General features: G+C 34.5%; 3 protein-coding genes across 5 annotated transcripts; 2 read left to right on the top strand and 1 right to left on the bottom strand.

The window, feature by feature from the left end:
* Positions 1 to 813: 813 nt before the first annotated feature.
* On the bottom strand, positions 814 to 5237 carry LOC100786455 (dihydrolipoyllysine-residue acetyltransferase component 5 of pyruvate dehydrogenase complex, chloroplastic). The gene is made up of 7 exons (XM_003536333.5): positions 4345 to 5237; positions 3741 to 4010; positions 3052 to 3243; positions 2854 to 2941; positions 1582 to 1652; positions 1382 to 1465; positions 814 to 1267 (listed from the first exon to the last, which is right to left on the bottom strand). Exons 1-7 carry the CDS (start codon positions 4942 to 4944, stop codon positions 1163 to 1165), a joined length of 1410 nt encoding a protein of 469 aa, XP_003536381.1. The 5' UTR covers positions 4945 to 5237; the 3' UTR covers positions 814 to 1162.
* Positions 5238 to 6662: 1425 nt separating this feature from the next.
* LOC100785939 (tetratricopeptide repeat domain-containing protein PYG7, chloroplastic) lies at positions 6663 to 10898 on the top strand. Of its 3 annotated transcripts, none has more exons than XM_014763323.3 (6): positions 6663 to 6974; positions 7492 to 7579; positions 7691 to 7742; positions 9281 to 9564; positions 9803 to 9949; positions 10337 to 10898. In XM_014763323.3, the coding sequence occupies exons 1-6, from the start codon at positions 6769 to 6771 to the stop codon at positions 10622 to 10624; spliced, it is 1065 nt and encodes a 354-aa protein (XP_014618809.1). In that variant the 5' UTR covers positions 6663 to 6768; the 3' UTR covers positions 10625 to 10898. The 3 variants fall into 3 exon arrangements, with proteins under 3 accessions (XP_014618809.1, XP_014618810.1, XP_006589453.1); XM_014763324.3 differs by having other exon boundaries at positions 6681 to 6974; positions 7687 to 7742; positions 9315 to 9564; XM_006589390.4 differs by having other exon boundaries at positions 6921 to 6974; positions 7687 to 7742.
* A 1751-nt stretch (positions 10899 to 12649) lies between these two features.
* Positions 12650 to 15415, top strand: STOP1 (C2-H2 zinc finger protein). Its single transcript, NM_001250770.2, has 2 exons — positions 12650 to 12835; positions 13726 to 15415. The coding sequence occupies exon 2, from the start codon at positions 13751 to 13753 to the stop codon at positions 15272 to 15274; it is 1524 nt and encodes a 507-aa protein (NP_001237699.2). The 5' UTR covers positions 12650 to 12835; positions 13726 to 13750; the 3' UTR covers positions 15275 to 15415.
* Positions 15416 to 15757: the final 342 nt, after the last annotated feature.

Below are 15757 nucleotides of genomic sequence, written 5' to 3'. Positions count from 1 at the left end.
ATGGTAGAAAAAGTGGAAAATGACAAGATTTGTTACACAACGCATTACGAGGCCTACAATTAGAAAGTTGTGTTTTGTAATGTTACATTATGTTATTGTTGTAACGAATAATCAATTTGAAAGTTTGATGCTTAGACTTACTGTATATGATATTTTGAAAATCATCAGCAACTTTTTTATTAAGAACACTTTTTTCAAATAAATTTAATAAACCGGCCAAAACTCAACTTTTAAGATATCTAACATTAAAAAAAATAATTAAATTAACTACTGGCTAATAATCCCTGTAAGACGAATGTCCATCTTTATCACGTATCCTACATTGTTCAGTTGCAACACAAATTACTTGTCACTTTAGCCGATAAATACTACTATAGTATACTGGATAATTTTTCTATTTATGCAAATCAGTCCAGAAAAAAAAAAAAAAAAAACTTGTGAACGAGTTAACAATTCCCATGGGATAAACTTATTAGCAAATTAAAATCTTAAATACAATATTTTTATTATATAGACAAAAAATTTCAAAAACCAAAATAACATAAATAACATTTTTTAAGTAACCAAATTGAATGATTTACTCTTTCACATTTTTCTACTAACCTTCGACATTTCTGGACAAGTAACTCAGACTACAGAGGTTTTTCCATTGAAAAATGTTCAGTACTGAAACAATACCAAGTTTCCCTCGATTAAGTGCAACCAGATTGAATGCGTATTTACTCTTTTATTAGTCTTTGCCATCGAATTAATATGTTTTGACAATCATATTGGAGCACCAATTTTCTTTATCACTAACCTTTCCTGGTTCCATAACAGAATCAACGTTCATTGAGTTTCACTTTTCAAGATTTAGAATCCAAAAATAAGCTTACATAAATAATGGACATTATTAGACAATAATGAACATCCCAAAAAACAAAATAAAAAAAATCAGGCAGCATTAAAGAAAAATGTAAATGACATATTCGACTAAAAATATCATTTTAAGAAACTATAGCTCAGCTTTTCCTATTCAAAACTCTTCCGTTCTTCGCAAAATCCCGAGTGAATATCAATTGAGTCCTCGATTTCTTCTTGTCAACAATTAATAATCCCACAACCATGATGAGAGGAATCATACCCAGAAAAGGAACGCATTTTCACTGTTAGGAAAATGAGACTAGAAAGTAAGATCTTTGGGGTCCTCAATAATCTGGGTCAGGGTTTGCAAGAATGAAGCCAAATCAGCACCATAGATTACTCGATGATCAGCGGTAACATTGACCTGCAAATTTGCATTTCTTCAGTTATGGTAAACAGAAGTCTGGAACTGGATTTACATTTTTCTAACAATAAATAAGTCATACTCCTAGATACACAAATGTCTGGACTCTCATACCTGCATTTGGTTCTTCATTCCAATGCGACCATCCTTTGTAGCCACAACAGTGGGCTCCGATGCTCCAACAGCCATTATTGCTCCCTACAGAAATATATCCAGAGAAGGATCATATTCGTGTTTCCCATCACTGTTCTAAACTTCTAATTGGAACAACTAGTCAATCTCTTGCCATATTTGAGCACGAGTAAAACACTCACAGTTCCAGGTGGCAGAATAGCATCAAAGCGATCAACACCAAACATTCCCAGATTGGACAGAGTGAAAGTACCTATAAAAAATAAAAAGCAATCAGTGGGGCCTGGAAAATATCAGAATCAGACTCCTTAACTTGGCCCAATTGGATTCAACCATAACAAGGAGATATTTTCTCTGGGTAAATATCATATATCTGTATCCTGCTTCTTCAAGAGATCCACATGACAGGAACAATACAAGCAAATATATCAGGGAGAACTGAACTAGTCAACACTTATAGTCCACACAAGATGGACCAAGGCAACAACAGCACCATGAGTTCCAGTGGTTCCATTAAATTGCAAACAATGTCACAGAATAATAAGAGAAAGAGTGGGCAATAATTCTATATAGTGGTAAAAGGAGCAGTTAGTGGGCAATAATTCTATGTAGTGGTAAAAGGAGCAGTTAGAAATCCAATTTTAATTAAACTGAATTTGAAATTTCAAATGCCAAAAGAACTGATAGAATGTAGAACATCAATTACAGTTGTATAATACTATAATGTCTGATTAGGAGGGGGGGGCGCGGGAACTCCCAAAGTTTATAAATATGTTTCTTGTACTCAAGTAAAGTCAGACCTAAGATTTTAAGATGGTTTAATAACTCTGCGGGTCCCTGGACTTTTACCAATTGTTTTATTGGGTCCTATTTCTTTTTTGTTTTGATTGAGTCCTTGAACTTGCATTTGAACCTAATTAAAAAATAAATACAAGTTCAGGGATCCAATTGAAGAATAAAGAATACTTCAGGGATCTAGTTAAAAATGAAAAATAATTCAGGGATATAATTAAAAAATTACCAACCTTTGCAAGCCAGTATTCTCACCTTTGCAAGCTAGTATTCTCACTTCTAAAGGTTCTAAACTCAGTATTCTTAGGTTCTCTGACTAGTTTAGAACCTGCAGGGGTGAGGATACTGGCCTGCAGAGATTCATATTTTTTTAATAAGGTCCTGAAACTGTGTCATTTTTAAATAGGTCCCTAAATTTTTATTTTTTTTTGTTTCAATAGGGTCCTTGAACTTGAACTCCACTACTTTCATTCATTTTTTAAAGCGCTGAGCTATTCTTTTCTTTTGGACAACGATACCCTGTTAAGATAATTAATATCAAATCAACTATCAATATCCCTAGTGCCTACCTACAATTTTTAAGGATTCAATTTTAAATTGGAAAATTCATTCATTAATATACAACAGAAACCCAATAAAATACAAGTATGTAATTACTATACCAGTGTTGTATTCATGAGGTTGAAGCTGCTTCGCTCTGGCCTTGTCAACCAACTCCTTCCACTTTCTTGACAATGAATAGACATCAATCTACAATATACATCAAATAAATATACCATTTTACAATAAAGAACCATCTTATATTAGAAAAGCAGGAGGTGGGGAGATTAGAAGCTGCTTAAATTAGAGTATTGGTAAACCTTATCAGCACCCTGAAGCACTGGTGTAATCAATCCGCCATCTATAGCCACAGCAACAGCAATATTGATGCTGCTATTATATGTAAAGCTATTACCATCTCTACAACTAGAGTTCATAACAGGGTGTTTAACCAGCGCAAGTGCAGTAGCCTTAGCAAGCAATGCTGTCATTGTGACTCCCTTTGACTTGATCTGAAATTTTATAAAATAGAATCAATCAATAGACATATATTAACAGTTTGGGTATGAATCCGGAAGTCCAAGGTACTCATAGAAATCGTTTGAAAAACTGAAGATATCAAATTATCATAAACTGCCAGCAGCATGTTCAAATAACATGTGATATTAGACACAAAGTTTACTGAAATCTCAAAAGAACCAATGTGATATTCATCTAACAACAATCACAATCATATGACATGATATTGTCTTTGTGATAGGATATTCACATATAGTACTACATACAAACTACAAAGTTTGTGAATTCCTTTTTCACTTCACCAATATTTTCAGGTGAGTGTTAATCTCTAAAGGTACCAATGTGATTGCAACATCAAACAACAACACAGGAAAAAAAAAACAAGCATTGAAAAGAAAACCAACATTATCCATGTGATTTAGTCAACTAGTACGGCAACTAAAAACAAACACCCTCAAAGGAGTCAATGCATTGCACATTCAAAGCTCACCTTCTTGTACAAGGCATCGAGTGCATCCGTGGTGATGGTGTAACCAACTCTGAAAGTGGGAACCGCCAAACTCTCCAGCATGTTCCTACTCACAGCACTCTGCATTGTGGTGAAAGGCACCACGGATCCCAACTCCATCCCGGCAGGTGCTGCACTCTTCCCCGGTGCCGGTGCTGCCGCTGCAACATTACCTGCCGCCGCAAATGCCTCAACATCTTTAGCCACAATCCTCCCCATCGGTCCAGTCCCCACAATCCTCCCCAACTCCACCTGTTGGGAAACAAGTGAAGAGCCCAAACAAGCAGAGAGAATTGAAAAGAATCAGAAAAAGTATAAAATGTCCGTGTGATACAATGAGAAAAATTGTAACTAAGATCTTGTTTGGATAATTTTCTTCGTAAACACTTACGGGAGAAGAAAATAAGAAGGCAAAATAAATTAAACTTGTCGTACAAGTTAAAACCAACTTCTCCTCTCCAACTTTTAAAAAAGTTCTCCTGTTTAAATGCTAAGGTGCATACGTTAATTTTAACTTAATAAAAAAGGTTTGGTTCATTTAACTTTATAAATGTTCATGGAGAGACCTAACTAACTATAAAACTACCTTCAACTCCTTGGCAAGCTTCTTCGCATAAGGTGAAGCAACAGTCCTCTTCCCTCCCTCCGAAGCAGGATGACTGGACGCAATGACCGGAGCTGAAACCGCAGCTGCGACTGGCGCCGCAACCTTTTCCGGTTGAGATTCCACTGGCGGTGCTTGTGCTGGTGCTGGTGCTGGTGCTGGTGCTGGTGCAGGTGCGGAAGAGGAAGAGGAAGAAGAAGAGGCTTTGGACTTGGCTTGAGGAATCTCGTCCTCGGTCTCGGCAAGGAATGCGATGGGGGATCCGACGGCGGCGACGCCGCCTTCCTCGACGACGATGGCGGCGAGGTAGCCGTCGTAGAAGGTCTCGACGTCCATGTCGGCCTTGTCGGACTCGACGACGACGACGCTGTCGCCCTTGGAGAGCTTGTCGCCTTCGGATTTGGTCCAGGAGACGATTTTGCCCTCGGTCATGGTGGAGCTCAGTGCCGGCATGAAAATCTCCCGGATCTTGGCCCGAACGACGAGGCGAGAGGTCGTTTTGCGGTGGGGAATGGTGGCGGCGCGGCGGAGCGCGGAGGAGGAGGAAGGGATGAAGGGAGTGTGGAGAAGCTGAGCCATCATTGATTGAATGTGAATGTGAATGCGTTTGGATTGAAGAGAAACAAAATGAGATTGTGTGTTTGTTAAGTGTTAATTAAGTATAAAAGGATTTCCTCGAATTCATCGAAAGAAGACGGAGGTTCCAACTCCAACCATCATAGCGCTCAATGTAACTAACGTCTATTCACTGTTCTGGACCATAGTCCATAATGGGTCATCTCTAACATTTTGATTTGGATCCTGTTACTCTCTCACTAATACTATTATTTCCTTCACTAAATTTGTTCTTATAGAAGAAAAAGAGAAATTTGTATCGAAAAAAAGAAAAGAAAAAGAGAAATATGAGAGTATAAATTATAAGAGTTTAATTATCTGTATTAAAAAAGAAATTAAGAAACTAATAATATAAGATTTTAATTATCATACATTCGAGAGTATACGAATTTATTGTATTGTATGTATAAAAAAATGTAAGAATTATTGTCATAAATAAATAAATAAATAGTTTATTTAAATGAAAAACTTTTTAAAAAAATGAGGTTTTAAAATAGTTAGTTTTGAGAAAAAAATTACTTTTACTTCTCATTTGTTCTTTATTTCATATATTAAAATCAAAAACAAGTATTTAATAAATTTTGACTTAAAAATAACATTTAAAGCAAAAAAAACTATATAATATTAAACAGTCTAATTAAATTTATTTTTAAATTCTAAGCATACATTACACAATAAATATGAATAATTTATAATACAATTAATAAAAATTTATAACTGTTAACTACTTTAGAATAATATTTCATGCTAATTTTTAACATGGTAATTATAATATAATCGTTAAGCTCTTATTTTATATTATAAATAAAATAATGCAATTTTTGTCTTTTAAAAAAAATGTATCTTATACATAAATGTTAGTAAGGCTATTTAAGACCCAAAAAAAGGGGAGGAATGGAGCTTATTATATTGAGTAATGCATCAATAAATGTAGCTGAATTGGCAATTTATATTTGGAAAAAAGCAATAATCTTTAAGTATAATCAAGTCTTAGAAGTTTATTGAGATACATCAAGATCTCACTGGATATGCAAAGGCCTTAATTAAGTGGTTACAGAAAAAAATTATCATTTAACAAAGGCCTTAATTAGTAAGATTAAGGCTATTTATGTTAAATTTGTTAAGAAAATATAGAAGGGAGGTGAAGAAGTAATACAAGGAATTACAAATAGTAACATCCTTTAACAATTACTGCCATATATCGGCTATAGATTGAATTGGGTTCGGGAGAGCAATTCCAGCCCATCGAAAAGCAGGAAGGGTTTAACCAATTTTATTATTTATATATTTATCATTAACATGGTACTCAAATATTTAAACTTCATTAAAAGAAATTAACTCTAGTAACATCAAACTTAATCTCAACCAATATAATGGAATTTTATTTGATTTTTCTTTTTAAGTAAAATCTCGATTTGAGTTTTATAAATAAAAAATCATGATTAAAGAATAATTTTTTTTTATTAAAGATGATTTGTAAGATTATTTAATAAAAAATAATTATTAATAAAATTGATTATATCTGTGATAATGTAGAATGACAAAAAAAATCAATATAATAAATTTTTTATATAAAATAATAGAACAATTAACTTCAAATATATTTATTTTTTCTTTAATACTTTTTCTATAAGTAATAGAACAATTTGTATGAGGATTTATTGAAGAATTATTATAACTAAAAAGGATAAATGAAGAAGGTAGTGTAACAATGATGTTCCCGTCCGAGGTGGCATTACTTGCTGGAGCAGGATAACCCAAACCGGAACAGAAGCAAAAGCAGAAACGAAGATGGGTGGTTCCGTTTTCACTCACTTCCTCGTTCTCCCCTCCTCTTCTACTCCTTCTCTTTCCACTCTCTTCCCATCCAAATTCCCCACCAGACCCATCAATGAATCTTTTCCCTTCACCCTTACCTGCAACCAATTCCCTTCCAAACTCACTACTTCGCGGCCTTCCCAATTCTCAGCTCCTCCTAGTTACTCATGCTCTGTAAAGTAATCTCATTTCCTATCTCTTTCTTTAATTTTCCACCTTTTTTTTGTCTCTTGGTTGAAAACGATTTGAGCTTGAGTATCGTGGGTTAATGGGGTGCTTCATTCTGCTCTTTCTTCAATGCTTCATTTAAAACTGTTAGTGTTAGTGGCTAATGTTGTTTGAGGGAGTACTGAATTGGGTAACTGTGTAATTGGCGACTACTAAGTTTTTTTCTCCAAGTTTCATTGACTACTAATAAGGATCTTGAAACTGATATAATTTTGTGATTTGTAACTAATTTCAGTTAATATTAGAGAGTATGTTAGAAATAGTGTATTAGAGTGTGTGTTGCTAGCATTTCTCTTGTTTTAATTGAGTGTTTTATGTAGGAGTGTGGAGGGAAATGAATTCCCAGACTTGTAGTGTGATATATATTCTCGTATTCAAGACATTCAGTTTTGTTACCCTCTTAGAGTCTCTTATTTCTTTAGTATGGTATGATGGCATGGGTGATTGTTAACTTGAAACTATTTACAGAAAGATAAAAGCTTCGGGAAGTCAGCAAACAGGATCCATTCGACATGGAGACAACCTTGATGCAATGAATAGCAGGAGTTTGCTGCAGGTTGTTTAGCTTTCACGTGTTTTACAGCAAAATTTAGCATTTTATTTATCAGTAATTTTTCACACCTAAGTTCTGGATACTAACTTTTCCTTCCATCGTGGACGAAGACAGAAGTTTCAGAGGAAAATGCCAACGGTATTCCTTTTCAACAAGCAATCTATGAGTAATTCCCTGTTCTCTGTTATTAATTTTCTTATTCTTAACATGTTTTTCCATAACATGAGTGAGATGGTGTCATGTATTTTATAGAAAAAATGGCAAGTTTTGTCATGATACAAAGTACTAGTATATGGTTTTGCTGATATCAAGTTTCCGTGCAGGCTGTTGTTTCTGTAAAAATTGGCCATCTGATGATTCTGATGTTATCATGCTCAAATTTTGATAAATCTCTGAAGCATTGTATTATATAATGATCAACAAATATTCCAATATTATGCCAAGATAAAAGAAAAAAAAAACATAAAGGAAATGATCATGAACCTTGTTGGGACTTGGGATGAACCACAGGATAAATTATATCGTGTCAGCTCTGCATTTAGATTGACAAAAGTTTGTAGGTTGATTTAACTGTATATAATGTAGTGAAATGGACGTACCTGTTTTCTAGTTGAGAGGATCCCCATCTGTGTCTGACCATGTTCTACTAATTGACTTGGTTTAATCTATGTTATTTAACTTATTTGAAGTATTTTACTGACCCTTTTTGTGTAATTTGATACCCCCTATCCTTTTCTTTTCTTAATTTATCTTTTGATAATGGATGTTTGAATTCTTTTTTCTTATAGCTGACATTCAAGCTGCTCAATGAGTCAACCATCCATGATACATCATGGGTTTGGGGATGGGTGGCCATCTTAATTTGCAGGGAACCATATCACCTGTCCCCATTTCTTGTTCTCTTTCCTATCCCACCAATTTAAAAAATATCTCTTCTCCAAAAACAAAAACAAAAAAATTAACAGCTTGGAAGTAAAATATTATTTTTCATTGCATGTCATGTTTTATTTGGATAGACAGAAAAGAGGACAAGTAATTCCAATTCAATTTGCAGTTCAACAAACTGTCTAACTCACCCCATTTAAATAGGTCCACCTAGATAAATAATCAAAACAATCAGTAACTATTAAAAGACCATAAAAGTATAATTCTTCTTCTCTAGGGTATTCAGTATAAACAAGAATTAGGATTTCAATTAAGAACAATACTTGAATAAGTCATAAAAGTAAATCTAAATCTAGACTACTTGGTTGAACAGGCCATGAAGTTCACCTGCATAATTGGCCTAGTTTAACCACCATAAAAATTATTTTAACATTCTTTTGTTGGATAAGATAGCCAACCAACTTGAACGACCTGTGGGTTTAGGGAGGTGGGTAATAATTTATGGATTGAACCTGTCTTTAAGAAAGGTACAAACTACAATGGGCCAAACAATTGAAATGGATTTGACTCAATTTGACAGCTCTAGGTGGCAATAAGAATTGTGATATTTCCAATTCCATTAAAATTAATTATACTGATTATTGTTAATATTAAAATTGCTGAGAGTAAAATCAATAAAAAATTTGTGCACCTTGTTAATACTAAGCATTGTGTTAAACTTGGTTCTAACATTTGGGCAAATGTCTTCAATTTTGTTTCAAAATTGCAATAGTCAATTGAGACATTTCCCATTTTAATTTTGCCTTGCTGGATTTTCAGTGAGTGACTTTACAACCAAAGATATTGATGACAGGGAAAGATCATCCAAATGGGTTTCAGCATTCCTCTTTGGACAAACTATATCAGTGATTTCTCCTGATGTTTCATGTGCAAGCAGCTCAGCAAGAATAAATGAGATATATGAGGTTGGAGAGTTGTTTGATTTAAGCATCCAACTAATATACTTGATATTGCTATTGGGTTTGCTAGGGAGTGGGACTTTCTTTGTGATTCGCCAAGTTCTTGTCCGCAGAGAACTCGACCTATCTGCCAAAGAGTTGCAGGTAAGAGCCTATGCATCTTCCTTTTGGTCCTTTAGATCTTGAGCAAGACATATGGTACTAAGTACTAACCTCAAAATATATTATACCCTGAATTTTATGTTAGACGTATGAGGTTTTTTCTCTGGTTTGGTACCATAATAGAGCTTATACACAAGCACAACTGGACAAGCCAGTTGGAACTAGTTGTTTTATGATCCTTTGTCAGTTTGTCCTTACTCATTTTCTGCCATTATCTCAGGAGCAAGTAAGAAGTGGTGATGCTGGTGCAACTGAGCTTTTTGAACTTGGTGCAGTGATGCTGCGCAGGAAATTTTACCCTGCTGCTACCAAGTTCTTGCTTCAAGCAATTGAGAAATGGGATGGGGATAATCCGGATCTTGCCCAGGTTAGATGACTTGTTTGATTGCTAACAAAGTAAATTAAATTTGAATTTACTTTAAAAATAGGAGAATAATAGCATCTTTCTGCCGTTGAGTTCTAGTCAATAATATTCTACCACTATTGACCTATTCTTATAAAGAAATACTTGTAAAACATTCTTTAGTATATATACTCTTTAAAACACACTATTATTAACTGAAATCACAAAATTATGTAGGTTTCACTCTTTATTTAATGAGTCTCCACTCATGATTTTGTAGTTTTCAATAAACTTTTATCAACAATGAAGATTCTGTTAAATAAAGATTGTGTCAGTTAGTATGTTGCTCATGATTCTGATATGACTTGTTAATAACTTTGGTAATGATCACATCATCCAACACATCTATAGGTTTACAACGCTCTTGGTGTGAGCTATGTCCGCGATGGGAAAGTTGACAAAGGAATTGCTCAATTTGAGACAGCTGTCAAGCTTCAACCAGGCTATGTCACAGCTTGGAACAATCTCGGTGATGCCTTTGAGAGTAAAAAAGACTACAAGTCTGCTCTGAAGGCATTTGAAGAAGTCCTACTGTTTGATCCTAACAACAAGGTTGCCCGGCCTAGAAGAGATTCTTTGAAGGGACTTGTTGATGCAACCAAAGGAGTTACTGTCATCAAGTCAACAGAGAAGAAATGAGTGCCACTGTATCAACTCACACTATGAATATGGCTTAGTTAAATACATAGTTTTCAATAACTGGGTTGTGTTGGAAGGAATTTTGGCTCTATTGGTGTAGTTACTAATTACTAGCTGAGGCATACTAGTGCTGGGAAATGTAGTTGAAATTGAAACTTGAAAGTGCTCAATTCTCTAATGGGTTACCAAAGCTTTTTGCTCTGGTGCTGATGTTGTATTAACTCGTGAAAATTCCTTTATTTTTTTTAAATGGTCCTTTTTGTGCCTGGTTAAAGTGATTCTTTCATCATCTTGTCATTTCGTCATTGCTTATATCATATGTTTGAATCATTGATGGCCGTGCTCTGGATCTGGGCCTCCACTTTGTCCTTCAACCACTAAAAGTCTAGAATATTGTTATACTAGCAAAACAAAAGGTTCAATTTCTAGTATTTTTTTTACACCGATAATCAATTAGAAATTAGGTACTCCGTATGACTTTTAAGTAGTTTTAAAAATTAATGAACTTATTATATATTATAATTTATGGGTAAAAGTATGAACTTTTTTTAAAAAAAGAAAAAAAAAGTATCTCTTTGACGGATGTTTGATGTTAGTGGAACTTTATCCACAAAAATAGACTAATAGTAAAACTTAAATAATTTACAAAAACAATAACTTCACTTTTGTGTTATCTTCCTTTCTACTGCCACAAAATAATAAAATAAAGATACAATTATATTTCCTTCAGGTTCTTGAGAATTTTTAATTACATTAAGGTCTTGTAAAGTATTTATTTTTCTATTGATAGATATATAAAATGAGGTGTCATTACAAATTATAAAAACTTGTTAAAAACAAACTCACTATTTTCATATGATAAGGTTAAAATTCAATAGAAGATTATTTATTCTCACTTCTCACCTCAGCTCAACAGTTCCAGCACTTCTCAGCCTCAATCTTCGATTCCTATCTCTATCTTCCCCCATTCGGATTAAATGATTGGACATTGGCTTCTTTTTGAATCAAGACACGCGTATGCCTCAGTTTATCATTGTTTACATAATAATGGAGATGAACAGACTCTAACATGCTTGAAGAAGACAAAAATATATCTTTCACAAAGTGGAAACTTCCCATTAGGTGAGACAACAGATTCAACGAATAATGGCCAAATATTAGTGGTAGCAATTTCTTTTTTTCTTTTCAATGGACTAGTTATAGGAACACTAGTTTTTAGTCATTAATAATGCCTTAATATACTTTTAAGAGGAATGTTACCAAGGAAATATTGATTTGACACCATCAACTAGTTTCATTTAGTAGCGATGTCTCAATGAATGAGAATTTTCAACTTATTCGTTTGTTTTTAATCATATTATGTAGTATGAAATATATATATCTATCGACTTTTTGCTTGTCGTTAATCTTGCATAATCCTATCTAATTATGTGTAGTGATATATTTTTTCTCAATTATGTTTTATCTATCCACATAAATCATAATTTAATCTCAAGACATTATTTTGACTTACACAATCTATGTATTTAGTATTTACGTGGCCAACTTTGTACATGAAAAGGAGAAACAAAGCCACATTTGTAGGGAGCAACGTACCTTCATGGAAGCTCACCGCTTTCAGTTGCCTCTACAGGAACCTGCCTCAACCATTTACAACACACGCTTTCATTTTTTAAAGTCAAAAGTCAAATTATTCATATGCAATGCATGTCCATTCAAACAAACTAACCAACAATAAGACATAGAGCCTTGTGTCTCTTGGTTCTTCAATCCTAATTAATTTTAACGAAAATAATTATTCATAGAAGATTTATTATTTCTTTTTTTACGAAAATAATCTCATATCAATAAACAGGATTAAAAAAAAGAACAAACTTCATTCATCCCAGTTAGAATTGTGCGGTGGGACCCTCTCCTGATCCATGAAGGACCACCCAACCAACGGCTCTGATTGACGGATGCAGAAACGAGGCGATAAGAAGTGGCCCCACACAACATTAACCCTCCAAATGGACGGTAGTAACAGTGGGGTTGACCAAATATGCTTCTGCTGTGTTTCAACAGCAAGGACACAGAGTTAAGCTTCTTCGCATAAGCATTTCACTTCCCCCTCCCATGTTCTCTTCCTCATCGCAATTTTTTTTTCTTTTTTCTTTTAATTTTCCTCTCAAGTGGAGCATTCAGGTTCCGTTGGGCTTTCAATCTGTGGCTGTAAGTTCTTTATTCTTTGGATTTCTGCTGCTACTTTTATGTCCAGGGTTTGGTCAGAAAGCATGCATCTTTTCTCTGCACCTTTTTTTTTGGGGGGGGGGGGGGGGGTTGGAATTTTTATATTGGTAAATCGAATCTTTTGATGGGGTTTTTCTGAATTGACTCTCTTTTGTGGTGTCAAAATCTGAATTGGTGTTTTGTTGCAACAGATTTTGGTATTTTTGAAATAGGGATAGTTAATGATTGGAAGAACAAGATGTGAGAGTGAGTGAATGTAGAGATTTTTGAGTGCTTCCTTTAAGAGATTTGGTGATTGATTATCTACAAATGGGGTATTGGAATATGCAGCTTCTTATAAAAGAACTGAAGGGTGATGGGTGAGGGCTTGTTTATTTATTTGTTTGTTTTTTTCCTGATTGTACGATGACTTAAATATAAATATTAAATAAAAGGGGAAAATTTTGAATATGGATTTTTGGATCTGAAGAGAAAGATAGCTAGCTTGATCTTGAGAGTTGTGGGTAATTGTATTGACTAAATTGAAGGCTTAGCTTTTACACTCTAATTGGCCATATTACCATAAATAGTTTATTGATTTTCTAGAGTGGTTTTGAGTTCATGAATCTGATGCCAATTGTCTATCTTATGGTATGTGATATTTGTATATTTGCATGGAAACGTATGTTGAATGGTATATTTCTTCTAATGGGGATCATATGTATATTTTCCCACTTCATCTTATTACTTCAGATCCTTTTAGTGATCGCATCTAGGCTAGTTGGATCTTTAAGCAAACATCTAATACCATATGGCTTTATTTTACTGTTAATTGTTTATAAAATATTTGATGTAAATCACCTGTTCTTTACACTGATACCTTTGATTGACAGGGATTTTGATTTCTCTGCGTTTAAAATGGATCCAAAAGGAAGCTTATGTGCTAAAAACTGCACAAGGACCTCTTCCTTAACTTCTCCTGGGAATGGACTACAAACAAATTTGTCCTCTGATCCTCCCTCTTTCTATGGGGTCAGGATTGAATCACCTTTCAAAGAATTCATCCAACCCTCTCCTCCAACTCAATCTGTACTTCCAGGTGAATCTAATGCAGATATTGATATCCCTGACCAGGAAAATTGTCCACTGAGTAACTCATCACATACCAGTAAACTCCAAGATTGGAATCCAAGTGCAATGTTGAATAACCTTTCCTTCCTCGAAGAAAAGATTCATCAGCTTCAGGATCTAGTGCATGTAATTGTTAATAAAAAGTGCCAACCTTTTGGACAACCTCATGAACTGGTGACTCAGGAACAGCAGCTCATCACAGCCGATCTTACATCGATCATTGTTCAATTGATCTCTACTGCTGGTAGTCTTCTCCCCTCTGTTAGGCACACCCTCACAAACACAAATCCCTTGGTTGGCCAGCTTGACCAGCTTCATGGGATTAACCTCCCTTTTGGATCAGAACCAAGTAGTGGTATTAGGCCACAAAATAACAGTGGAAATAAACTGTTTGATCAGTCCACTCAGAATGATCTACCAAATAAATTGGAAATGGAACAAAACTACAATATGGAAGAGCATGAGCCAAAAGATGAAGAAGATGCGGATGAGGGAGAAAATCTTCCACCCGGTTCCTACGAGATTTTGCAATTAGAAAAAGAAGAAATCCTCGCTCCTCATACACATTTCTGTACAATATGTGGGAAAGGATTCAAGAGGGATGCAAATCTCCGAATGCACATGCGTGGCCATGGTGACAAGTACAAAACTCCTGCAGCTCTTGCAAAACCACACAAAGAAACCGGGTCTGAACCAAAGCTTATCAAGAGGTATTCCTGCCCCTATGCCGGCTGCAAGCGTAACAAGGATCACAAGAAATTCCAACCACTAAAGACCATTTTGTGTGTCAAAAACCACTACAAGAGAACACACTGTGACAAGAGCTACACTTGCAGCAGATGCAACACCAAGAAGTTTTCAGTCATGGCAGACCTTAAAACTCATGAAAAACACTGTGGTAAGGATAAATGGCTTTGTTCATGTGGCACAACATTTTCAAGGAAAGACAAGCTTTTTGGACACATTGCTCTATTCCAAGGCCATACACCTGCTATTCCTTTGGATGATACCAAAGGAGTGGCTGAGCCACCTGATATCCAGAACAGAGAAAGCAACAATAAGGTAGAAAGTATTAATTTCTGTTTTGGATCAAATCCTTCAACTGAAAACGTAGTTCAAAACATCATGGACATGAAAGGTAATATTGATGATCCCATGAATTATTTCTCATCGTTGAACTTCGAAGGCTGTAACTTTGGGGCGTTTAATGAATTCTCCCAACCTCCATTTGAAGATTCAGAAGCTTCTTTCTCTTTCCCCATGTCGGGATCCTATAATTATGCTCCCAAATTTGACAGCGACAATTTATAATAATGTTACTCTACATGTCTATGTTTTCTTTATTCCCCTGTTAACGAATAATCCTTTTGTTTTTGTCTAATTTGTAAATCCAGGTAATATCTTGTACTCCCCCTTTCTTTATATTGAAAAAAGATAAGTTTTATATTTAAATTTTATCTGTATTTATAAAAAAAAATATCATTTTTTACTGTGCATTAAATGTTTGTTTTCCAATATAAATCTTCAAAAATGAAGTAAAAAACGAAGTGACACTTGTCATCATTAGTACAACTAAAAAAATATCACATGTAGGTGGACATTTGGTGTAAAACTCCATATGTAGGTGATTAATACTATTTATTTTTTTGACAGTAGGCGATTAATGCTATTAACACCAATAATTATATACTATTACATTTATTTTTAACTACTTATAAAATAAAATTAATCATATTTACACTTATAATACATACTTAGAGGTGAATATTAAAATTATATTCGATAAGACATTTA

The sequence above is a fragment of the Glycine max genome, chromosome 10 (genome assembly GCF_000004515.6).
Source record: "Glycine max cultivar Williams 82 chromosome 10, Glycine_max_v4.0, whole genome shotgun sequence".
In the NCBI taxonomy this organism is placed as follows: Eukaryota; Viridiplantae; Streptophyta; class Magnoliopsida; order Fabales; family Fabaceae; genus Glycine; species Glycine max.
The sequence above is the reverse complement of the archived record's forward strand: the minus strand, read 5'-3'. Positions and strand labels throughout refer to the sequence as shown.

Bases quoted from the DNA above. Each gene is read 5' to 3' on its own strand.
- STOP1 (NM_001250770.2), top strand. From the start codon at position 13,751: ATGGATCCAAAAGGAAGCTTATGTGCTAAAAACTGCACAAGGACCTCT.
- LOC100786455 (XM_003536333.5), bottom strand. From the start codon at position 4,944: ATGATGGCTCAGCTTCTCCACACTCCCTTCATCCCTTCCTCCTCCTCC. The intron at 1,653-2,853 runs GTATAGTAATTA...TATTTTTTATAG, and splicing joins ACCTCATGAATACAACACTG to GTACTTTCACTCTGTCCAAT. The intron at 1,466-1,581 runs GTGAGTGTTTTA...ATATTTCTGTAG, and splicing joins CTATTCTGCCACCTGGAACT to GGAGCAATAATGGCTGTTGG.
- LOC100785939 (XM_014763323.3), top strand. From the start codon at position 6,769: ATGGGTGGTTCCGTTTTCACTCACTTCCTCGTTCTCCCCTCCTCTTCT. The intron at 7,743-9,280 runs GTAATTCCCTGT...CTGGATTTTCAG, and splicing joins TTTCAACAAGCAATCTATGA to TGAGTGACTTTACAACCAAA. The intron at 9,950-10,336 runs GTTAGATGACTT...ACACATCTATAG, and splicing joins ATAATCCGGATCTTGCCCAG to GTTTACAACGCTCTTGGTGT.